The 25,361-nt window shown below is 38.7% G+C and overlaps 1 protein-coding gene across 5 annotated transcripts in view; it reads right to left on the bottom strand.

Annotated features, from left to right (window-relative positions):
* LOC104590541 (phytochrome E-like) overlaps positions 1 to 20,548 on the bottom strand; it is a 70,074-nt gene extending 49,526 nt beyond the window's left edge. For 3 of the 5 annotated variants that reach the window (XR_016083619.1, XM_088899970.1, XM_088899971.1), the window contains exons 1-3: positions 18,352 to 20,548; positions 17,100 to 17,901; positions 15,416 to 15,709 (exon numbers count right to left, since the gene is read on the bottom strand). Coding sequence is in view for 4 of the 5 variants with exons in the window: in XM_088899970.1 (XP_088756096.1) it covers positions 15,416 to 15,709; positions 17,100 to 17,901; positions 18,352 to 20,386 (3,131 nt within the window). In the remaining variant the exon portion in view is untranslated. Of the gene's footprint in view, positions 1 to 7,881; positions 8,011 to 15,405; positions 15,710 to 17,099; positions 17,902 to 18,351 lie in introns of those variants that run through there. The other 2 variants (XM_088899972.1, XM_019196526.2) reach the window with 2 other exon arrangements.
* Positions 20,549 to 25,361: the final 4,813 nt, after the last annotated feature.

Below are 25,361 nucleotides of genomic sequence, written 5' to 3'. Positions count from 1 at the left end.
TGAGGATCTAGCCACTACAGACTGCTTCTTACTCCTCCATGATATAATGTTCCCTGCTACCATAGCATAGTAACCTAAAGTGGACCTCTTATCATCAATACATCTGGCCCAGTCAGCATCAGTGTATGCTTCCAGCTTCATGTGTCAATGCTTAGCAAACAAGATACATTTTCCTAGAGTCCCTTTTAGATAGCACAGAACCCTCTCAGCAACTACTAAATGTGTATCTCTGGGAGAATGCATGAGCTGGCTAATTACACTAACTACATAGGAAATATCTGGTCGATTCATGCAAAGGTAATAATAACTTCCCAACCAGTCTCTGGAACACTCCCTTATTAGTCAATAGTTCACCATCAATAGCTGACAACTTATTATTTAGGTCTATAGGAGTAGAGGCAGGTCGAGCACCCAATTTGCCAGTCTCTACAAGGAGATCAAGAACATACTTCCATTGAAAAATGAAGATACCATCCTTAGATCTGGTAACTTCAATTCCCAAGAAATATCTAAGTCCTCCCAAGTCTTTAATTTCAAACTCCGTGTTAAGAAAACTTTTGAGATGAACAATTTCTCGAGTATCATTACCAGTAACCACAATATCAACATAGACAATCAAAAGAGTCACTAAGGAATCTCTCCTCTTAACAAACAAGGTATGATCCGACTGGGTCTGTGTGTAGCCCAAAATCTATCAAACCAGGCTCTAGGAGATTGCTTAAGGCCATTGTTGTGAGGATTATTTAATTGTTATTTTATAGTTGTTGTTAGTGGGTTGTCAGCTTAAGATGTTGTTAGTCAGTTAGTTTCTAGGGAGTGCCACCAGGGGCATACTTGTAATCTCCCATTCCTTTTATATTAAGTTAATATAAATAACTAAACTGGCGGCATCTAGAAGTAGTTGGTTTTTTTGTCTCTCAATCATATCTTCCTCTTCTTCTCTTTCTCTCTCGTCTCTCTCTCTCCATGAATGATTACATGGTGTCAGAGCAAGGTTCTGAGCTATAAAAAATAAAAAAATAATAAAAAAAATCGGTTTCTCCCATTTGAACCTGCTTCGTCCTCTTTTCTTCTTTGATTTCTTGGACGTGGAAGACAGAGAAACCCTAGCAGACTACTTGCGACTCTTCCTTTGGGTTCTTCCTTGGTCGTAATATCAAGGAGACCCTAGTAGAAGAAGGGCGATGCAAAAAAGACTCCCTTTCTTATCTGTTCGATGCTATGAAGTTAGTTTCTGGTTGGCACCTTCGTACAGGTGCTGGACAGGGTATGTGTTCTTGTTTTTTTATTTTTATGGCCAATGGTGTGAAGGCCTTATTTCTTGGTTTTATACCTTCGTTTGGATGCTGGATTGTTAGATTGCATGGTTTGTAGTCGGACTGCTAGTATACTATTCTAACGGCTGGTGTTGGACTGATTACTGGGCTGTTTTAATGACTGAACCATTACTGAGTTGATTTCAGCAGTTTTTTTTTTGTTGCTTTTCCACATTTCAGAAGTAAATTCCTTGAGGGTTGGTATTCTGATTGTGGTTGTTGTGTAGTTGTGTGGGATTTGGTCTGATTCAGCAGTACTCTATGGCAAACTATGATTCAACTTCATCAGGGGTTACATCGACCCGCAGCACAGCTGGTATGGGAAGTGAAAACATGATGTTTCCCATGCCCATTACCCCTTTAAATGGTCTAAACTACCTGGAGTGGGCTAAAAGTGTAAAACTTTATGTAACGGCAAGGGGAAAAGATGGTTACATAAATGGAAGGGTGAAAGAATCCAAGAGTGAGACATTTGAACATGATAGGTGGGACCAAAAAAACAGTATGGTGATGTCTTGGCTCCTTGCAGCCATGGAACCTGATGTGAAGAAGAACTTTATGTGGGCAGACGCCGCTAGTGAGATTTGGGAACAGGCCAAAACTACATATTCTGAGCAAAGGCATTATGCCAAGGTTTACCAGTTGCAAGCTGAATCCTCAACCTGTAAACAGGGAAATCGTAGTTTGTCTTCCTATTCAGCCCTTACTTCCGTATGGAAAGAATTGGATCATTATCAGGCGGCTATAGAGTGGAAACATGATGACGATGCTAAGACCTACAGGAAGCTGGTTTCTCAGCAGCATGTGTTTGCCTTCTTGTTGGGACTGAACCCTGCCTATGAACCCTTGAGAGTTCAGATCTTAGGAAGCAAAGAGTTGTTGTCGGTTCACGAGGTATATGCCCTTGTTCAATCGAAAGAAAGTAGGCGGAGTGTGATGGTTACAACCGAGGGGGAGCAACAAGTTGCTTTGGCTGCAATGAGTAATAACAACATGGGGAAGAAAAGTGACACCAAGAAGGCTGATGATAAAGACAAGTTGTTTTGTACCCACTGTCGGCGCTCACGGCATACACGTGACACATGTTGGGACATTCACAGGAAACCCAAGTGGGCAGTGAAGAACCAAGAACAGGGTAAAGGGCAAGGTCAGAAGAAGATGAACACAGCACATAATGCAGCACATGTGGCAACCCAAGATACTCAGGTTGCCGGTAATACCCAGGACCATCTTACTAATTCTGACCCCAAGGAAGATATAATGAAGTCCTTCAGAGACCACTTGGAGTCATATGGTAGGGCTTTGTGATAGATGCATCTACCATTGGTTCCCCTTGGATCATTGACTCAGAGGCCTCTAACCACATGACCGGTAAGCCGAACTTGTTTTAGACTTATAGCCTTTTGTCAGAAAGGGATAAAGTGAGGCTTGCAGATGGATCATTCTCCTCCATTGCAGGCCAAGGATCAATATCTCTTCCCCATGGCCTTAACCTGAATTGTGTATTGCATGTCCCTCAACTTCCTATAAATTTGCTTTCAATTAGTAGTATCACAAGCTCTTTAAACTGTAGTGTAACCTTTCTTCCTGGTTCATGTGTTTTTCAGGATCTAACTTCTGGGAGGATGATTGGTAGAGGGAGCCTAGTGGATGGTCTCTACATTCTCGACAACAAAGCTAGTCTCTCGGTGTCATCCTCAGAGTCACATAGTCAATCAAATAAGAGTCAAATTTTTTTGTGGCATAGTCGGTTAGGTCATGTTTCTTTTGAAATAGTAAATTCTTTGTTTCCGGTTTTATTTAAGTCATGTTCAATGTCAGAGTTCCAGTGTCAAACGTGTCAGTTGTGCAAACAATGTAGAACAACTTTTCACTCAAATAATAAAAGATCAAGTGTTCCTTTTCATGTTGTGTATTTTGATGTATGGGGGCCTACTACTATAATCTCTGAGGGCGGATATAAGTACTTTATCACATTGATCAATGACTACTCTCGCTATACATGGGTATTCCCTATGCGTAGTAGAGACGAAGTTCCAAAGATTGTGAAAGACTTCTAGAGGATGGTATTTATGCAATTCCATGTTGAAATACAAATCTTCCAATCCGACAATGCAAAAGAATATTTCCATGGTGAGCTCAATGAGTTCTTTGCCTCCCACGGATCTATTCATAGGAGCTCATGCGCAAGAACACCACAACAAAATGGTGTTGCAGAAAGAAAAAACAGACACCTCCTTGAGGTAGCTCGCGGGATGATGCTACACATGAATGTTCCAAAAAGGTTTTGGATGGATGCTATACTTGCAATTGTTTATGTCATCAATCACATGCCCTCCAAAGTGCTGAACTACACGGCCCCTCATCAATTGTTGTTCCCTTAGTCCCCTTTATTTTCCATTCCCATGAGAGTTTTTGGTTGTCGTGCCTTTGTCCATGATTTGTCTCCGCCTCGAGGTAAGTTAGACCCTCGGTCCATTCCTTGTATCTTTCTGGGGTATCCCTCCTCTCAAAAAGGGTATCGGTGTTTTGATCCCATTAGTCATAAGTTTTTTGTGTCTATGGATGTGTCCTTCTTTGAGTCTGAACCATTCTTCCCTGCTTCTCCTCAGGGGGAGAGTAGTAATGTGGAAGAGGAGAAGCAAGTTCAGGTCCGCCAAGTCTCCTTCCTTCTATTCTAGACCTTGCTCCCTTTCGTGTCTTCCAACATACACGCCGTAGAGATCAGCAGTGTGATAGAGATGTGGAGCAGCCAAACATTGAGCAACCAACACTGTTAAACTCCCAGGAGGTAAGTCCAATCCCTGTTGCACTTACTGATACCCCTACTCCTACTGTGGATGACCTTGACATTCTTATTGCTCAAAGAAAGGGAGTCGGGGGAGTCGGGTCATGCACTACCAAACACCCCATTACCCAATATGTCTCCTATGATCACATTTCCCCCTCATACCGAGCCTTTCTATCCGCAGTTGATTGCATCCCTATTCCCAAAAATGTTACAAAAGCCTTAAAATGCCCCGAATGGACAGATGCCATGAAGGAGGAGATTAATGCTCTTCATAAAAATCAAACTTAGGAATTGGTGGATCTTCCAAGGGGGAAAGACCCCGTGGGGTGTAAGTGGGTGTTTACAGTTAAACACAAGGCAGACGGGACAGTTGAAAGGTACAAAGCAAGATTAGTAGCCAAAGGGTACACTCAAGTGTACGGGGTTGACTATGATGAGACTTTTGCTCCAGTAGCTAAGATGAACTCAATTAGGGTTCTCCTGTCATTAGCTGCTAACCTTGACTGGGAATTGCATCAACTGGACATAAAGAATGCTTTTTTAAATGGACCTAGAGGAGGAAGTATACATGGTTCAACCCCCTGGATTCTGTGCCAAGGGAAGTGAAAATAAGGTGTGCAAGCTGAGAAAGTCTCTTTACGGTTTAAAACAATCTCCCAAAGCTTGGTTCAGAAAGTTTCACATGGCAGTTCAGCAGGTAGGCTTCAAACAATGTTAGTCTGGTCATACACTCTTTGTGAAGAGATGTCAGGAATAGGTTGTTGTATTGATAGTGTATGTGGATGATATCATCATTACAGGAAATTGGAGTTCAGAAATACAAAAATTGAAACAATTCCTTACATCTAAATTTGAAGTGAGAGATTTAGGTCCCCTAAAGTATTTCCTTGGAATTGAAATCGCCTACTCGGAAAGGGGTATCTTCATTTCTCAAAGGAAATACACCCTTGACCTATTACAAGACATAGGCAAATTAGGTGCAAGGCCAACAGATACTCCCATGGATGTTGATCACAAGTTGGGTGACTGTGATGGTGAACCTCTGAAAGATGTGAAACAGTTCCAAAGGTTAGTGGGAAAGCTGATTTATTTGGCCATGACCTATCCAAACATTGCATATTCAGTTGGGGTTCTAAGCCAATTCATGCACTCTCCTAAGAAACCACACATGGAGGCAGCAGAGAGAATTCTTAGATACTTAAAAAAGTATCCCAGAACAGGTCTACTATTTAGTAAACATAATCACCTAAAGGTGGAAGTCTTTACAGATGCTGATTAGGCAGGTGCTGTGGATGATAGGAAGTCCATGAGTGGGTATTGCACATTTGTGGGAGGAAACCTAGTGACCTGGAAAAACAAGAAACAAAGTATGGTAGCAAGGTCAACTGTTGAAGCTAAATATAGAGCTATGGCACATGGGTGGCTGAAGTCCTTTGGCTAAAAAATCTTCTAGGGGAGCTTGGAGTTGTTGTTCATAATCCTGTCTCTTTACTGTGACAACAAGGCAGCCATAAACATCGCCAGCAACACTGTCCTACATGAGAGGACCAAGCACATTGAGGTGGACAAACACTTCATAAGGGAAAAATTGGAAAAAGGGAAATTTGCATCTCTTATGTCAACTCCAAGGAACAACTCGCTGATGTCCTCACAAAAGGGCTTCCATACTCGCGGCACAATGAGTTATGTGACAAGCTGGGCATGATAGACATATTCAACCCAACTTGAGGGGGAGTGTTGTGAGGATTATTTAATTGTTATTTTATAGTTGCTATTAGTGGGTTGTCAGCTTAAGATGATGTTAGTCAGTTAGTTTCTTTCTTTCTTATTAGTTTGTTTCTAGGAAGTGCCACCAGGGGCATACTTGTAATCTCCCATTCCTTTTATATTGTTAATATAAATAACTAAACTGGCGGCAGCCAGAAGTAGTTGGTTTTTTTGTCTCTCAATCATATCTTCCTCTTCTTCTCTTTCTCTCTCTCGTCTCTCTCTCTCCATGAATGATTACAGCCATAAAGGGACTTCTTCAGTTTACAGACCTTTCCTTGCATCTCCGTCCCATACACCCCTGGAGGTAAAGACATATAGACCTCTTCATGTAGGCCCCCATTCAATAAAGCATTCTTTACATCAAACTGCTGAAGAGGCCAATCAAAAGTAGTAGCTAAAGATACTAAAACTTGAACTGAAGTCATCTTGGCTACTGGAGCAAAAGTTTCCAGATAATCAATACCATACATCTGAGTGTATCCTTTAGCAACCAAACGGGTCTTATATCTCTCAATAGTACCATCTGAATGATACTTAATAGTGAACACCCGCTTATAGCTAATCGGTTCCTTTCCCTCAAGCAAATCCACAATTTTCCAGGTATTGTTCTTATGCAAAGCATCTAGTTCAGTCATCATAGCATCCCTCCATTCTAGCTTGGACAAGGCTTCTGGGACAAATCTGGGAGTCACATGTGTAGAAACAGAGGCAAGGAAGGAATAGTAGGAAAGGGAAAGAAGGTTGTAGGACAGGTGTTTGGAAATGCAATGAGCTGTACATTTCCGTTTGCCTTTTCCAAGGGCAATAGGGAGATCAAGGTCAGGGAAGGTATCCGAACTGGTAGAAGAGGGCTGACCTGTTACCTTAGTAGTGATGGGAGGAGCAAGAGGCTCATCTAAAGGTGTGGAAAGAACTTGCATGTCTTTGAGTCTTTGTCTCTGGTACCACCTTTGGATAATAGGATGGGAAGGAAATGTGGGAGGATGAGGACGGGGAGCAGGAACATGAGAAGGAGCCAATAGAGGACTCGGTTGGAGGAGACTCAATAGAAGATTCAATGAGAATTGGAAGAGGAATAGATGGTGACAACGCAAACAACTCCTCTGAATGTTCCCCCTCGGGAGAAGAACCAAAAAAAGGAACAGATTCTACAAATGTGACATCTCTGGAAACAAAACGAGTGCCACAAACCGGATCAAAACAGCAATATCCCTTTTGTGTGGAGGCATATCCCAAAAAGTCACACTTGTGTACTTTAGGCTCAAACTTATGTCTTTGATGACTGTGAACATGAACATAGAAAATGCACCCAAACACTCTGAGAGGAAGAGAGAAAAGATCATCATTTGGAAAAAGCATGCTAAAGGAAGTTTTAAAACCCAGAACCTGGGAAGGCATTCGGTTTATCAAGTATGTAGCTGTAAGGACAGCATCCCTCCAAAATTTAACAAGAACATGGGAAGCAAAAAGGAGGCTCCTCGCAACCTCAACCACATGTCTGTTCTTCCTTTCTGCCACTCCATTTTGTTGAGGAGTGTAGGAACAAGAACTCTAATGAATAACTCCAAAGTTATCAAAGTAGGAAGAAAGGCTCTTCTCAAAATACTCCTTTGCATTATTAGATCGGAATATTTTGATTCGAGTGTTAAACTGGGTAAGTATAAGTTTTGAAATTTTTGTACAATATTTGGTACTTCATCCCGGGATTTCATAAGGTAAATCCAGGTATAACGAAAGAAATCATTAATGAAAAGGATGAAATATTGGTAACACCCCCATAGCAGGTAAATGATATGGCCCCCACACATCAAAGTGCACAATATGGAAAGGAGAAGCAGATCTTTTATTACTCACTAAAATAGATCGTCTACAATGTTTTGCAAGTTCACATGACTCACAATGAAGACTCGATAGGGATATTCCCTTAAACATTTCTGGAAACAAATGACTCAAAGCTGAAAAAGACAAATGACCAAATCTCAAATGACACATCATGACTCTATCAACTAACTCTGATGAAACAGACTCCAAAGCTACTCTACTAGGTAATCCAGGACTTTGATCAGAGACATCCAGCAAATATATCCCATTCGCCTCATGGCCACTCCCAATCGTCCTCTGAGATTTTAGGTCCTGAAAAACACAATAAATAGGAAAGAAAGTTATGTTGCAGTTCATTGATTTTGTTAAACTACTAACAGATAAAAGGTTAGTGCTAAGTTTAGGAACATGAAGGACAAAGGACAATACAAGTGAGTCAGAGGCTCTAATATCCCCCTTGCCAGAGATGGGAGCAAGAGACCATCGACAAGAGAAATCTTCTCTCTACCAGAGAGGAACTGGTATGAACAAAAAGGGTTAGGTATGCTAGTCATATGGTCTGATGCACCAGAATCTATGATCCAAGGAATTCTACGATTACCTGAGGTTGTAGCATGATTTGCAGAAGCACGAATACCTGAATGGGCAAAAGCGGATGTAGAGGAGTTGATTTATCAACTTCCCATATCTCTCAAACTTTGCCTTCACTACTGCCATCTATTCCACAACAGATTTTTCTTCACTTTCAAATACTGTAGCAACATTTGCATTCTTGGGCTTTCCAGACTGACCACCCTTCTTAAAGTTGTTCCAAAACCTCTCTAGAAGAAGATCTGGATGAAGTTTCCAACAAGAATCCTTCGTATGTTTCTCCTTTTTGCAATATTCACATATCACCTCCTTTTTTTTTCATTTACCCCCTTTGGTTTTATTTCAATATGTGCAAAATGTTCTAGGGGAGGTGGAGTCTATAGTTGTACCTGTCACCTGCTCTCTTCACTACTCACCATAGAGTATGCCCGAGAAAGTGATACTTCATCCTTGGCCAGAATATTCTGCCTTGTAATATCAAATTTAGGATTGAGTCCTGTAAGGAATTCAAACACTATATTCCTTTTCACAAATTTCCTAAAAGTTTCTGCATCCTTGGTGCTTTCCCATACAACTACTTCCATAACATCTATCTCCTGCCATAGTAACTTCAACATCAAATAGTAGACAACCACACTCTTCTCCCCCTGTTTTAAAATTTTCACATCATTCTTCAATTTGTAGGCCCTTGTAACATTTAATTTCTGAGAGTATGTTTTTGTAACACTATCCCAAATCTCCTTGGCTAAAGTCATCCAAAGATAGTGTTGACTTATGTGGGGTTGCATAGAATTTACCAACCACCCAATGACTGTGTAGTTATTCTGTATCCATTTCTCATATGCAGGATCAATCTCTTCTAGCATCATCTTACTACCCATGAGAAACCCTACTTTACCTCAACTACAGACATGGATCTTAATAGATTGTGCCCAAGCAAGGTAATTTGTTCCGTCAAGTTTAATTGTAGTCACTCCTATCAGAATAGAATCTATGAGACTAACCCTCGACATTGGGATCTGCTTCATTTCACTTCTAGATTGCTCCATCAATCAAATGAAAATCAAAAAACAATGTTTTCAACCTTTATAGACCTAACTAAGGTCAGTTAAGCACTTAAAAGACAGCAAAAAGGAGGAAGAATGGAGAAGAAAGGAGAAAGAAAGGAGGAGTTCGATAATCTCCTCTTTTCCCCCACTAATCTTTTATTAAACTTGCTTAAGTTACATAATTTACAAGACTGCCCTTAAGTATGCGTCCACATCAGCAATATACTTAGAAAACATAAACAAGAACTAAAGGCCCATAAAGAAAAGGCCCAATAAGAAAACATAACATGAAAGAACTAATAAGAAAGACACTAATGGGCTAGGGCCCATTCGGCCCAGTCTCTCTACAGATACCTGTTTTCCATATATGGTCAACGATCCTAGCTTAGACCACGCTGAAACCAACTCCTCAAAAGGAGCGAAACCCACTGCCCTGTTGGAGTCAAACGGCTTTAGATGTTCTACTTAATTCCAATCTGTTGGAGCGAAACTCCAATCTGTTCTATTTAATTCCATATCCACTGTTATTATTAGTGCTTAAATCAGTTATTACTACTTCTATCCATGTCCTTTTTGTTGTACCCATTGCCCTTCCAGCCCCTTTCACTTGTAATAAATCACTTCTTCTAACTGGTGCAGAGCATGGAAAACTTTTGCTCCCCTTAAAGTAGCTTTATTAGTATGGACAGACACATTGGGAAAGTGTCTAACAGCAGATACCCTTGCTAGCAGAGGTATGATGGTGGAACCAAGCAGATGTTAAGGTGTGGAGAGGCCACTGAAGAGGCAGATCATTTATTTATCCATTGCAAGTTTGCAAAGAAGCTATGCGTAAAATCATTGGGGCTTTTTGAGGTACAGCTATGCTTTCCAAAGGGTTTGAAGGTGTTGTTATGGGGTTGGCAGCAGAAAGCTTTGTCCAAAAAAGGGAAGATCATATGAGGAGTGGTGTCAACAGCAGTTATTTGGTCAATATAGACACAGAGAAATAGGAGATTCTTGAGAATAAATATAATGCGGAGGATACAGTAATGAAAGGATTATGGGGAAAAATATACTCTTGGGTAGCAGTACATACGTATTTCAAGAGTACATCTTACATTTCTTTTTTTGATCTTATTAATCTTTTTGTATCTATGCACACAGAATAGTTGCTGTACAGAGAGGATATTGGCCCCTGCTCAGTATCTTACTGTGCAGGGCTTTGTACATGCTTTTGATCAGTTTAATATAATACTTTACCTTCCCTCAAAAAAGAAGAAGAAGATTACATTCTTACTTGCAGGTGACTTCAAAACAGCAACTCCTAATCATTTTTTCAGTGAAAAAAAAAAACTCCTAATTGCTTTAGGACTAAGACAAGCTCATAGGTAACCCATAAATACAATAAAATGTGGACTCTAACCCCTAAAAAAGTCATGGTTCAAAGTTGATACAGCCAAAATATGTTCAAACATGTATCTGGGGCATTTCGGGTGACCAATACACTATTTTTTTTTTTATTTTTTAGTTTCATATTTTTACAGGGGGCTTATAATACCTATCTTTAAAAATTAAAAACATCAAAACTACCAAAAGCCTAAAAATAGGCGTTTTGGTGACCCTCCGGAATGATATGGGGTGTATCGTATCAATACTTTGAACTATGAAAACAACCATAATAACTTATTACTAATTCTACTAAAATTAAATGAACCAAAACAAATCAATGAGTAAACTAAAAAACTAGACCCAAATCCTGTAACAAACTAACACCTTATTGGTAAAATAGCCATAACTCACTCTAAACATACTGGATTTACAAGCATTTGTCCCATTGGATAGACAACTCAATAACCTATCTCATGACATCAAGATCAAACAAAATAGACAAGTTTTGACCCTAAAAAAATAGACTAAACAAAAATGATGTGATTGCATCTTCAAGCTTTCAAAATTCTAAAATCTTTCTACCATGCCTTTTGAGCTACTATGACCCTTAAAGACAACCCTATGCTAAGACACCACCAAACTACAAAACAAATTTAAAAAATATCAATTATTTTTGATAATCTATCACCAAATAAGAAAGACTCAAATGAATCTTCTCTCTTGTTGCTAATTGTGGTTTGACACCTACATCAATTGGACATAAAGAATGCTTTTTCTTTCTAAATGGGGACTTGGAAGAAGAGGTTATATGATCCAGCCTCCAATCTTCCACACTAAAGAAAATAAGGAGAAGGTCTCAAGAAGCCCTTGTATGAGTTAAAGTAATCGTCTAGGGCTTGGTTTGATCAGTTTAATGGTGTGGTACAACAAGTGGGGTTTAAGCGATGCTAGTTTCATCACACTCTTTTTGTTAAGAGAGACAAAAATATGATAGATATCTTAATTGTTTATGTTGATAATAGTGTCCTCACCAACAACTAGGAATTTAAAATTTAGAACCTAAAAGAGTTTTTGGGATCATAATTCAAAGGATCTAGGTCCACTTAATATTTTCTTGGGATTGAAATTGCTAGTTTAGATAAAGGCATCTTTATCTCCCAAAGGAAGTACATCCTAGATCTTTGGAAAGCTGGAGACCAAACTAGCTGACACCTCAATCAAGGCTAATCACATACCTGGGGAGAATGAGGATGAAATTCTTCCTGATGCTAAGTAGTTCTAGAGACTTATTGGCAAGCCTATGACTAGAACAGACATTGCCTATTGATGTAGGACCAGCTCAGTTCTAGTCCTTAGAGAATGTTGAATAGTTTTCTTGATCAGAATTTTATGGTTGTTGATGGCTGTAATGGCTTCTTGAAGGAATAAGAGAGAAAATAGGGATAGAAAGAAGAGAGAAAATACCTGGAATCACTCACAGGGTGCCTAGAATCACTCTAGGGCATGGGAATCACTCACCATAGTTAGCATAAGCTGTAGAAAACTCAATATATTTCACTGCCTTTGTGTAAAACGTTCATACATACTTATAGACTCTAAACTCATAATAATCCTAGGAGTCAAACTGTTAGACTCAACATGGTCTAGGAGTCAAACTAAGCTGTCATATCCTACTTCAATTCAAAGAAGACTCAATAACTCTAATCCTACTTATGCAATGACTCTGAACTTTTAAGCATAAACAAACTATAACTAGACAAATTAAACCCTATCATTGGACCCCACAGAAAATTTCATAATGACAAAAATACCCCTATTGTCCAAAAATACAGAAATACATAAAATTCCAATTTTGACTCTTCAACCCCTGCGTCATACTCCCCTGGTTCAAAAAAACTCATCCTCGAGTTTTGAAGAACTTGAGGATGAAAAGTTGGTATGCCCCAATGACAAAAGTAGGACTTCCCACAGCTACGTGCTTGGACTGTAGAGTAGTGGCCACACACAGAACTAGAAAAGGATCTTGAAAGAAACGCATTTCTGAAACACTACGTTCCATAACCATCTTTGTTAAATTATCAATAACATTGGCTTCTTGAACACTTAAATCATCAACCTTCCATTGTGATGAATCTTCCCCTCGTTTATCCAAAATCTCAACTACAACATTTGGAACTTTTCCTTCAATTTCTAGCTTAGGAATCACCATCTCTATGTGTTTTGCTACCCTTGGTTTTTCAGTAAACTCTACGACTTCTTCCATTGTTGATGTCGGTGGAACTTGTGCCATGTTAGGTCGTAATTCTTGAATTAGTTCTAATTGAACAATTGAACTTGTAAGGTAAAGTCACATACTTCCTTACTAGGACCTACTACACTCGGCATATTTGTATCTTGCACCTGAATTTCTTTAACTTGCTCCACTCCTATTTCTTCTTGATCATTAACCTCAAGCTGATCATGGGTGTTGGAAATTCCAATTTCTATTTTTTCTTGTCCTACACCTTCTTGAATTTTAATATCTACAACTTCTATAGCTTGAAATTCTTCTACTTTAGCTTCACCTCAACTTCAGCTCCAGGATAGGCATCAACATGCAAGGAATCATCTACTTTCTTTTCAACTCTGTACCTTATTCCCATTGACTTCAAGTTCTATGTTGTAACCTGATGCTTCTTCTCTTACTTGAAATTAGTCAACTCCATATATAGATCATAATGGAAGTCCAATGGGCTGTACTTTTCTTGCAAACATCTCTTCATCTTTGCCCATGTACTAAAGGGATCATCACCTCTATTTTCTAATCGTAGCTCAAGAGTTCTCCACCATACTTTATCATGAGCCATCAATTTCATGTGTGCAAATCTAATCCTTTGTTTGTCAGACATCATGTCAATCAAAATATTCTTCTAATTCAGCAGCCCAATCAAAAAAATTGCTTGTGGATCATCATCTCCTTTGAAATCTGGTATTTCCCTTTCTCCTCTAACATGTTTGAAAACCTTACTCCCGTAGTCAACATTATTAGATCTGTTTTCTTCCACCATCTTCTCAAATAAGTCAACCAAAGACCCTTCATATGGTTCAGAAACCCAATCATCATTGATTCTAGACCTATAAGATTTGTTTAAAAGATACCCTAGGCCTATAGAATCGGTCACTTTGTGAGAACATAGTGAATAAACCATTAGCTCTGATACCAAACTGATGTAGGACCAGCTCAGTTCTAGTCCTTAGAGAATGTTGAATGGTTTTCTTGATCAGAATTTTATGGCTGTTGATGGCTGTAATGACTTCTTGAAGGAATAAGAGAGAAAATAGAGATACAAAGAAGAGAAAAAATACCTGGAATCACTCACAGGGTGCCTAGAATCACTCTAGGGCATGGGAATCACTCACCATAGTTAGCATAAACTGAAGTAAACTCAATATATTTCATTGCCTTTGTGTAAAACGTCCATACATACTTATAGACTCTAAACTCATAATAGTCCTAGGAGTCAAACTGTTAGACTCAACATAGTCTTAGGAGTCAAACTGTTAGACTCAATAATCTTAGTAGGACTCAAACTAAGCTGTCATATCCTACTTCAATTCAAAGAAGACTCAATAACTCCACTCATCTTGTTGTAGTAGTATATGCATCTTGTTGTAGCAAAATGAGTTCTTAGATAATTGAGAAAACATCTTGGGAGAGGTATTCTTTTCTCTAAGCATGGATAATTAATAGTAGAGATACACAAATGCAAACTGGTCTGGGGAAATTGATGATAGGAGATCCATTACAGGTTACTATACCTTTGTTGGAGAAAATCCAGTGACCTGGAGGAGTAGGAAGCATAATGTGGTGACCAGGTGTAATGCTGAGGCTGAGTATAGGTCTATGGCTCATAGAATTGAAATTGTGGCTTAAGAATGTTTTTGCAGACTTGGAACACCTAGTCTATGTCACTACTGCAATTAACATAACTCACAATCCAGTGTTACATGAGAGCATGAAGCTTGAGGTTAATAAACACTTTATCAAGAGAGATTGGAAAGGAGAGAGATTTGTAGTCATTATGTAGGTTCAAATAGGCGATGCATTTACTAAGGGTGTAACAAGCATTCAGCTCACTGATCTTTGAAAAAAGTTGGGAAAGAATCATATGTATGACCCAACTTGAGAGGGAGTGTTGTAAATTTGTGTCTAATGCTGTATTATGTAACTTAAGTGTACCCAAGGGTATACTTGTCTTCTTATCCATCTTTATGATACCCTACTATATAATAGCTAGGTGGGCGCCACCACACCACTTAGAACCTTCTCAAACCTTCGTCTTTTCTCTGTTTTCTCTTTTCTTCTCTTCCCAATCAAACTATTATTATGATCATCATCATCATCATCTGAAATTGTTAGGTGCAACACACGTACACATTAAATAGTGTTCTCTAAAAGTGCTGATGACAACCCTCCTCATTCATACGAACACCAAGGATGAATCAATCAATAAATAAAAAGGAATGGATAAATAATAATAATAATAATGCAAGAAGTAGTTCAGAAACTTTTAATATGCAATTAAAGAAGAAATAGCAACAAGTGTTGAAATATACTAGATGTATGTTATTATACAGCTTAAAAGTGGTATATAAAGATAAAGAACATATTCCTCTTTTCTTTCTTCTGAATGATGAATAAAGCATATTAATGAACTTAATAATACCTGAACTGCAAATGTAAAAGTTCAACCCCATCTTGTACCAGCTTTAAACAGGGTGTAACCTTGATTTCTACCCAACCATCTGGAGATGGTGTATGATGCACTATATTCAGCAAAAAATCTGACAGGACTTGCTGTAGTCTAATTTGATCACCATAAAGGGATAGAGTTTTCATTTCCTCTGGTATCTCATGAAACAGCTGTAAATTCTTGTCTTTTAACAAAATCATTACTTGACTAACAACAGCATCTACAAGACTTCCCAATAGAAACTCTGTCATGTTTAGCTCCATACATCTGTTAGAACAAGGTACCTCACAATCAGATGGCCAGGGGTAAAGGTAACAAGTTTTGCTGATGCAAAGATATATTCTATATCAACAATGTATCAGTGGAACTCATATCATTATGATGATTTGGCACCAGCCTTTGAAATTTTAAACAATTTGACCACCGGTAACTACTCTTGTTGGCAAATATGAGCTGCACTGACAACTAAATAACATATATATATATATATCTGAAGTAAAGAATCCAAGGGAAAGGGTATTTCTATAAGTCATGTATTTTTGGATGTTTCATGTCTGTTCTTCAATTGACATGGATGAAATGTTCTTGGCTGGTTTCTTTTGTTATCATAAAGGTGTAATACTCTTCCTTTAATGAGGAGGGGTTGCTGGATTTTGGGGTTTAGTTATCAGCTGAATGCTATGTAAGTTTTAGTTATCAGGAGGATCTACACCTGTAAGCTCTTCCAATACTCTTTCCTTGGATTCTCAATCTCTCTTTTACCTACCTCTTGTATACTAAAATTTTCTTTTGAACGCAAATGTGAGTAAATATGAGAATGAGTTAAGATAATATCATGTAGAATACCAAACAACTCATTATGCCTATAAATCCATAACTCATCCATAAAATAACATTATATGCAAGGAGAATCTACCTGAACAAATAACTTGGATAAATGAAATGATTTCCAGATTCTCCTTCAACGATTCCAAGAGTTTTCTTGTCACTTTAAAAAGAAAAAGCTCAAAGAAGCAAATACATCGCTCGATGTCAGAGATTCTAAGGAGAAGTTGAATCCATATCAATGTGGAGCAACAACAACCTCACACCGCCAATAGGTCTTGCTAGAACCACGAATGGATGGCAGGGATGAAAAGATGGACACTGTAACTTTGGGAACCATGGAGTTTGGGCTTCTGCATGGGTGGTTGAGACTTTTAACAGAATGAAGGTGGAAGGAGTTTCATTGAGGGAGGCTTTTCTTCACAAATGTCTGGTCAGGAGCTTTTACTCTAGTTCTTTCAATACCTTGAAGGTTGAAGAGTGGGTGGCTCGGGTTGAACGTCTATGCAATCTTTTTCTCATTGCAAGAGGCCAAACAGCGAGTGGTAGAGCTTTTCAATGAATCATTAATGAAATCTTTTCTTTTATTATAAAAAAAAAGAGAGTTGGCATAATAACTAATTCCATCAGCATAAAACGACAAAATTGTGATTGTTGCCAATAAAAATTAGAGGATCTTGGAGGAAAGAAATAAAGAACATGAATTACAACAGACATTTGTGTGAGTATATACAATAATGTTAATAAAGCTAAAGCATGTGATATAAAATCCCATAGGCTGAGAAAATATGCAAGCTTGTAGAGTCATTAACTGAAACTGAAAAAGACTTACTCCTCCTCTAATCTTCCTAGATCCATGTCCTCTATGATTGTCATCATCTGTCTTTCACATGCATTACTTGTCTCAAGAAACCGCTTCTGATCATCAGAAGCAGTTGCCTCCAAGAGTTGGTGGGTAAACCGTATACCATTCAAAGGATTTTTCACCTCTTGCTGAATGTAGGCCAATTCCTTAAGTCTTGTAAAGCACTTCTTCTGTTGATTTTGCACTTCTAAGGCCTGTGTCAGTTCAGGAACAACCTTCTGCAGGAAGCAGAAACAGCCAATTCTATCCCCATTCATGGTAGCCCGCTTGTTTGCTGTTAACAGAACATCCACATATTTTCCTTTCCTATCAAAGAAACCAAATTGGAACTTCTCGATATCCTGGCCACCAAGTGCTCGGTGCAAGAGAATCATAAATTTAGTAAGTGGATCTTGACCTTTCAGTCGACACAAACCCCCGAAGATTTCCCCAATAAGCATTTTTCCAAAAACCTCCTCCTTTTTCCAACCAGATAGATTTTCCATTGCTGCATTCCACTCAGAGCAGCAAGCGTTCTCATCTGATGCAAATATAGGTGGGATCAATGGATTGACATTCTGAATAATAGCCTTGTAATCCCCTTGCAAGCGTTTAAATTTGTCCATTATCAGTTTCTCTCCTGTGACATCTTGACCCACAAAGCACACGCCAACAACAGTATTTGTGTAATCCCTACTGGAGCAGGCATTGGCCATGATAAACACAGCTGGGTTTTGTTGCTCTAGCCCAAAAGTCTTCAATTTTAACTCAATGTTTTTGTCCTCCTCACCTGGAGAACACAAATCATTTAAAAGTTATATTGTCTGCGAAAAACAAAAGTTAGAAAATGTACACTGGGTTTTAAGCTTAGCTCCTATATTTTTTGCATGCAGACTCTGAAAACACTCAAAATGATAGAACACCGAAAGAGAAAAGGAAAAGTTATAGGGCTTTCTATGGACAAATATGATTTCTTTGCAATCTCTTTAAGAATGCTTTTCATTTACTTCAAAAATTGTAGAGCAAAAACCTATAATCTTTAATTTCCACAATATCATTTTGGCAGCACATCCCATCATTGTATAGATAGCTAAGAGTAGAATGTAAACCACTAATATACAGAAATGACAAAGAAAAATGTAGAAATAGAACAGAAGAATATCTATATTAGACAATAGGAGCAAATCGGATGTTCTCTCCAAGAATATGCCATGTGATTGTTACATAAGAAAGTCGATACCTCTCAAAGCTTGAGATAGATGGTATTCAACAACTTCACGAGATTCCTCATGGAGAAGGTCATTAACAAGGGACTTCCCCTTAGCTTCACTAGCTGGTAATCCTGTCAATTCAGCAGTCTTGGCATTCCATCCATTGATTAGCCCAGCCGAATCAACAGCAAATATTGGGGCAGTTGCTGTCTCGATCAATCTGACCATCTCACAGGCCACCGAACCGAGTTCCTCCATCCCCTCAATCTCCATATTATTCTGTTGTGCACGGATCATTGTCTTAGCACTACTGTCATCAATATCCTGAAATGCACCTCGCATAATAAGCTGTAGTGAATGAATAGCATTCAAGTCAGAAACTTCCCAGGGAAAACTCTTACTTTTTACTACTTCAAGGAAAGCCTTAAATGATGATCTTGGGTGCATCTTTCCACCATCATCTTTGTCCTCAGGGTGGTGCTTAGCTCCTCCCCATTTGATTTCCTTTGCAGTGTGAGACCTAAACCAGAAAAGGAAGTCCTTTGAAGTAATCCTTGCAGCAGCCATACCACAGACTGCATCTCCAAGTAAAGCTGCACCTGGATAGCCGGCATCAGCCAAACTATCTGTACTCAACCCTGTAGAATCCCCATGAGTTGTAAGAAGCCACTCTGCTATATCCTTTATCTGTGCCTCGGTTGGTGTTACACCCAACAACCAACACATCCCACCATAGAACAGTGCGGCCCCGTTGCTCTTTACAAGATCCATGATATTAGGGGACTGAGTCACTATGCCAAATGGAGCGTCCCTGAGGAGCATGTCACACAACAAGGTCTGTGTCCTAAGCATCTTCTTGTCTGCCAGCTGCGTTGCCAATTGAAGCTCCATGTTCAACTGAAGTCCAAAAGCCTGCATGAGGAATTCACAGGCATAGCGAAGAGGAAATGGAACATAACGGGGTGAAGTGTGGTGGCAGACTACCAACCCCCACAGTTTTTTGGATTCGTTATTATTGATAATAATTGCCATCACCAACGAAGCAATGGATCCCATGTTGGTCATATACTGTGCGTGACAACCATGAGGCGCTCGAAGGGTTGAATTGACCAAGCATAGTGGCTGCGTCAAAGTTTCGCTCTGGATAACCCTGACGGGAGCAGCACTACAGTCGCAGATCATCCTTACTCGGTTCTGCTTGAACAGGAAACGCGCAGCTTGGGGTATATCTATTGCTGGATAATGTAAACCCAAATAAGGCACCAAATCAGACCTTCTGATCTCCGAAACAACTTCACCATGCTCATCCTCATGGAACTTATAAACCATGACTCTGTCATACCCAGTAAGCTCCTGAACGTCTTCCACAACTGTATCGCATAAGATTCCGATATCACCCCCAGGAAGTGACTGCAGCCGGGAAATTGCCCGAACAGCGAGTTTCTGCGATTGAACTGCACCTGCAACAGATAACGCAGCGTCGCCCGGCCGAGCTGGCTCCAAGTCAATGACCATACCCACATCAATTCTGTGGAGTATGGCGTAAAATGGTTTCTGGTTACTTCTCGAATGGACCCATATTGGATTCAACAATGAAATTTCTCTGGTGGCAGCAGCTTTAGCCAGAGACGCCCCGGAAGCAGGGGTGAAAAGGCTTCGAGCATCGACGCCAAGCAGACTCTTTAATTGTTTTGAATCTAGTAGACCGCTAAGACCCAACATGTCGATAGTGTTTTCACTATAAGCTATGATCCTGAAACTGGGTTCTTCAATGGCGAGCATGCAACCGAAGAGCTGGGTGAGTCCACCCCTTTGGATTTTCGAGAGATACGCAGTAATATGTTCTTCAGGAACAGAATCAGGTGTAGATTTAACTGACTTGGTGTAGTCAAAGTACTTACCTGACTCCCCAGACTGCTCGAACTCAGCCAGGAGGCTTGCATCTGCATTGTACTGAGCTATGGCTTTATTCTTGTTGCTGCTAGAATTGTTGGGTCTCATGTTGCTTGCAGCAGATGACGAATGGGTAGTGTGGTTTGTTCCTTCCCTGCTTCCCATTCCCATACTTTTTCTCTTTGTCCCCCGGAAGATTCTTCTTACAAACTCATCTGGATTTTATCGGAGGGGCTCTAACTCTGCCGTACTCGCTTTATGAAGTGGTGTGCTTTGTAGCTTTCTCATCACCTCTCTCTTTCTCTCATTCGCAGATGGGTTAATCAATCGGTTACTGTTTCTACCCTCTCCGCCACTCTTCCCAATTTGCTTGTTTCTGATCCGTTGAATTATTAACAGTTAATTTTGTATTTTTCTCCTCTAATCTCTCGTTTCAGGTGTGCTTTTGTAGCTCCAGGCTCCACTGTCCAACGTTCTACCGTTTTAAATTACAGAATTTCCCATTTGATTCCTCTATTTACGTTCCTACCCATGACGACAAAGTTCCATTGTAAATTCCCCCTATAGAATCACTTTGAACTCAAAGTGCTAAATTATTATTTGTTAATAATTTGGTCCCTCTAAATCTAAATAAAATAAGGCCCCATTTGGGAGGGTTCTACGTTTGGGTTGAGCTGTTACGTAAAGGCCGTTAATGTTGATTGTTGATCATCCATGTTCCGAAGAAGTAAATGTTTTATTCGCTCAGCTCATAGAAATGGCAATTTTCACCATTTACCCTATTCTAGAGGAACCCGCCCCAAATGGGGCAGGGATGGGATGATTTTTTTGCATGGGGACGGGAAGTTTTCATCCCCATTGGCGTGAATAAGGAGAGTATTCTCCATCCTAGGGGGAAGTTTTCATCTCTGTCATGTGGGGATTCAAGCTTATATACATGTATTTATATGTGTATGCATGTAAATAAAAAATAAAAATAAAATGATTGATATCATAAAAACTCTAAGCTATGGGGACGGATCCCCATCCTGCCCCACCCCATTGTCATTCCTATTCCGCTAAAACTCTGAACATTGACGTGGATTTTTTGGATTTTCACTAAACATAATTTATAGGGCCCACCTTGAACGCCATAAACTGTTACCCAAAATTCCTCCCAAAACTCTAGTTAGGCTTACCCTAGTTGACTTGGAGAAGGCGAGTTCACATAGTCACACTCAACTCTCGACCTATGTGCCAAGCTAGGAATGGCAACATGGCAAGGATCATATTCCTCGTCCCTGACCCCAAATTTGAAATAAATCCCACCAAGGATAAAAGTTGTCTTCCATCCTTGATCCTCGACGAAAACGGTTCCTTGTAGGGACCTGAAGCCCTGAAACTTTTTAATTAATAGTATTTTTAAAAAATAAATTCACTTAAAATAAAGGAAAGTTTTAAAATATAAATAATATTTTAAATATATTCGATATAAGAATATATATATTGGGTACCTAGCAATGATGGGGAAAATTGCCACCCCCTATGCCAGGCTTGGACATGGCTTGGTTCATCTATGACACATTTAATTCAATATTTGCTTCTTCTAATCCAACGCCCACAATTAGTAATATCATTTGTATTTAGGAATAAATACTTAAACCCCCTCAAGGTTGCAAATACCTCCCCTCAATTTTGTGTTAATATCGAAATGCTCTTAGGCTTTAGATATTTGAAATTAAGGTTCAACTAATATATATATATATATATATATATATATATATATATATATAAGCAATCAATTAGTGTTGTAAAAGCTCATAGTGTGGCCTACTCCATTTGATTTCTACTGTTTCTCGCTTTGTTTTGGAGTGTGTAGCAAGAGAGAGTGATATGGGGCCAACTATATGCCATGCTATGGAGATGGCAAAAGAACAGGGGATATCAAGGTTGAAGGTCAACTAAAAGACCATTTGGTGGATATTAACTTCAATAGATTAGTAGTTTGTCGTATTGTCTCAAAAAAGTCTTTCAACTATTGGGGATCAAGAATATGCTTATGTACAGTTGGGGACAAAAGGGTGGTTTTTGGGTTAGGGATCTGATGAATGGTATTTTTGCTTTGGATACTGATTTGCAATGATACATAAATGGTAGTCCATGCTCTCTTCCAACAATACAAATGGGGAATTAGACTTGTTCAAGGGTTGGGTCAGGTCGAGGTTCATGTCGAGCTTTGTCTCTGTATTAATAGAGTACATTCAGGCCTAAGCCGAAGCCTGGTTAGACCATCAGGCCTAGGTCTTGATTCCAAGTTCAACCCTTATATAAAGCTCAAAGCATGAACCCAGGCCTGACACCCTACCAACGTAATATTGTAGGGGTTTGATACTTGGTAGGGCCGTAGGGGTTTGGAATGTGTTTTGTTGGTAGGAGATCTGAACTCTTCTATATAAATCGGATGGATGTTCAATTCGAATCCAAATATAAACGAACCAGGATCAACCAATATCCAAGCATTAGCCATTAGATATACAAATAACGGCCCCACTATTGACGAGCAGAATGACAAGAGGCAAAAGGCCAAATGTCATCGTTCACACATGAAGTGGAGACATAAATTCTAAAATCCTAGTTCTCTCCTTTAAACCCCTATCTATATAGTGTATATCTTATCCATTCCCCCTAATTCAAAGTAGAAATGATGTCTCTCTTATCCTATACACCTTTCTCCTCGAAATGAAGAAAACAATATAAATTACAAAAAAAAAAAGAAATACACAAAAAAGTTTACAAAAAAATATAGGAAATCATAAAAATTTCTATACCATACTACTAAAAAAATGAGAATGTTGAAATTGGTTTGGTCAAAACACCTTGATTTTACTTTCCAACTTTACCCTCAATTTTCTATTTTTATCCCATTGTATATATTGTCATTGCAAAATAACTATGAAAAACATAAAATGAATAAAATAATATAAATTACAAAAAAACAAAGAAATACAAAAAAAATATAGAAATTTTATATATCATACTAAAAAATGAGAATGTTGCAATTGGTTTGGTCAAAACACCCTAATTTTACTTTCCAACTTTACCCTCAACTTTCTATTTTTTCCCATTGTATATATGCCTTGCAAAATAATTATGAAAAAAAAACACATAAAATGAAGAAAATAATATAAATTACAAAAAACAAAGAAATACATAGAAAATTTACAAAAAAATACAGAAAATCATAAAAATTAAAGAAAATAACATAAATTACCAATCTATACCATCTAAAAATTGAGAATGTTGTAGTTGGTTTGGTCGAAAGGCCCCGATTTTACTTTCCAACTTTACCTTCAAGTTTCTATTTTTTTTCCCATTGTATATATTGTCATTGCAAAATAATTGTGAAAAAACACATAAAATGAAGAACATAATATAAATTACAAAAAACAAAGAAACATAGAGAAAATTTACAAAACAAAATATAGAAAATCATACAAATTGAAGAAAACAACATAAATTACAACATAAAAAAGAAAAATAAACAAAAATTGTAAAATAAAATAAGGGAAAGTTCCCGATCAATACCCTGTACATTGGCTCGAGTGACAATTTGGTCCCTGAACTTTAAAATGTGACAATCCAGTACCCAAACTTTCAAAATGCGACAATCTATTACCTACCGTTAATGGACCGTTTATGTATATCACGTGACATCATGTGCGATTTAAAAATTTTGAAAATGACAAAATTACCCTTGGAAATAAAACACACTATTCACCATCTTCTTCCTCAAGAAGATGAAATAGAGCCCAAGCTCTCTATCACAAACACCACAAACGCGATCTTCTCTCTTCTTCCCTTTCTTCTTCTTCTTTCCTTCTTCTTTTCTAGTTTCACCCTCCCCTGTTACTCCCCGCCACTGCAACTTCGGGCAATGCCAATTGCGCCGCATGTTCTCTCCCTCTCTCCCTTCTTCTTCTTCTTCTTCTTCTTCTTCTTCTTCTTCTTCTTCTTCTTCTTCTTCTTCTTCTTCTTCTTCTTCTTTCTAGATCAAATACCTTCCAAACCCATTTTAATGTTCATCATTTCCTTCCCTTGTCTATTTCTTTTTCCAGATCGCCACTACAACTCTCGGCAGCAGCGGTTTGCCCGACTTTCCCATCTCTTTCTCTACTTTCCTCTCTCCCTCTATCAATTTAATACCCCCGAATCCATCTGTTTGAATTACCAAAGAATCACTACTAATCTTATTTGTTTCAACCAAACCAGAGTGATAATGATACCCTCGACGGAGGAATCTAACTTTTTGGGTGTAGTCTGAAGAACCTTCTTCCTGGTCATCCCAAGAAGGAAGACCTCATTAGAGGTAGTGAGATATCTACCATATCAGCTCTTGAGACGAACATAGTTCCCCCCTTCAACGAACTCAACACCCCACTTGGCATTCCAAGACGAACCGTTGTGGTCTTAGGACACTGATTCCTCGTCTTCCTCGGCGAAGAGGTACTTCTCGTGGTGGCTCCGGAGATGAACAACCTTGGCTTTGTGGAAAATTTCCATTGCTCCACTTTGATACCAACAAAAAAAAGGAATTGTTAGAATAGAGTGTGGGCGAGATCCCAAATATGATGACAATGAATAAAAGAGAGAGAGAGAGAGAGAGAAATAACATAAAAGAAATTCAAACTTTTCAAGTTCTATTCTTGTTTCTTTTGTTTCTAAATCAAACTAACCATTTCAAGACTGCAACGCAGAAGATGCATACCAAATGGGATCAAAGAAAGAGCAGGGATACACTCCTCAAAATAGGATAGAGAGAAATGATTAGAATCAGAAATAACAATATATATAAAATTTGTATCTAGGCTTTGTCGCCTGAATCGAATCAGTCAGTGAATAGGCTAAATAGGTTTTAAGAGAAAAAGGGAAAAAAATAGAAAAAAATTAGTGGGGTATTTTGGTAATTTAATGCATTCCATCATCTGACTTAATGGTCAAGGGGGGTCTTTGTCTCACGGTCATAGTACAAGGGGGTCTTTGTCACAAACCCCATAGTACAGGGGGGGTCTTTGTAATTTACCCTAAAAAAATAAAAGAAGTAAAAAATCAAATATCCATAAAAACTATAGTGCAAATTAATAACAAATAAAAATATATATTAAGTAGA

The sequence above is a fragment of the Nelumbo nucifera genome, chromosome 3, assembly GCF_055504915.1.
Source record: "Nelumbo nucifera cultivar China Antique chromosome 3, China Antique-T2T, whole genome shotgun sequence".
Lineage (NCBI taxonomy): Eukaryota > Viridiplantae > Streptophyta > Magnoliopsida > Proteales > Nelumbonaceae > Nelumbo > Nelumbo nucifera.
This window is presented reverse-complemented; position numbering and strand designations above follow the sequence as displayed.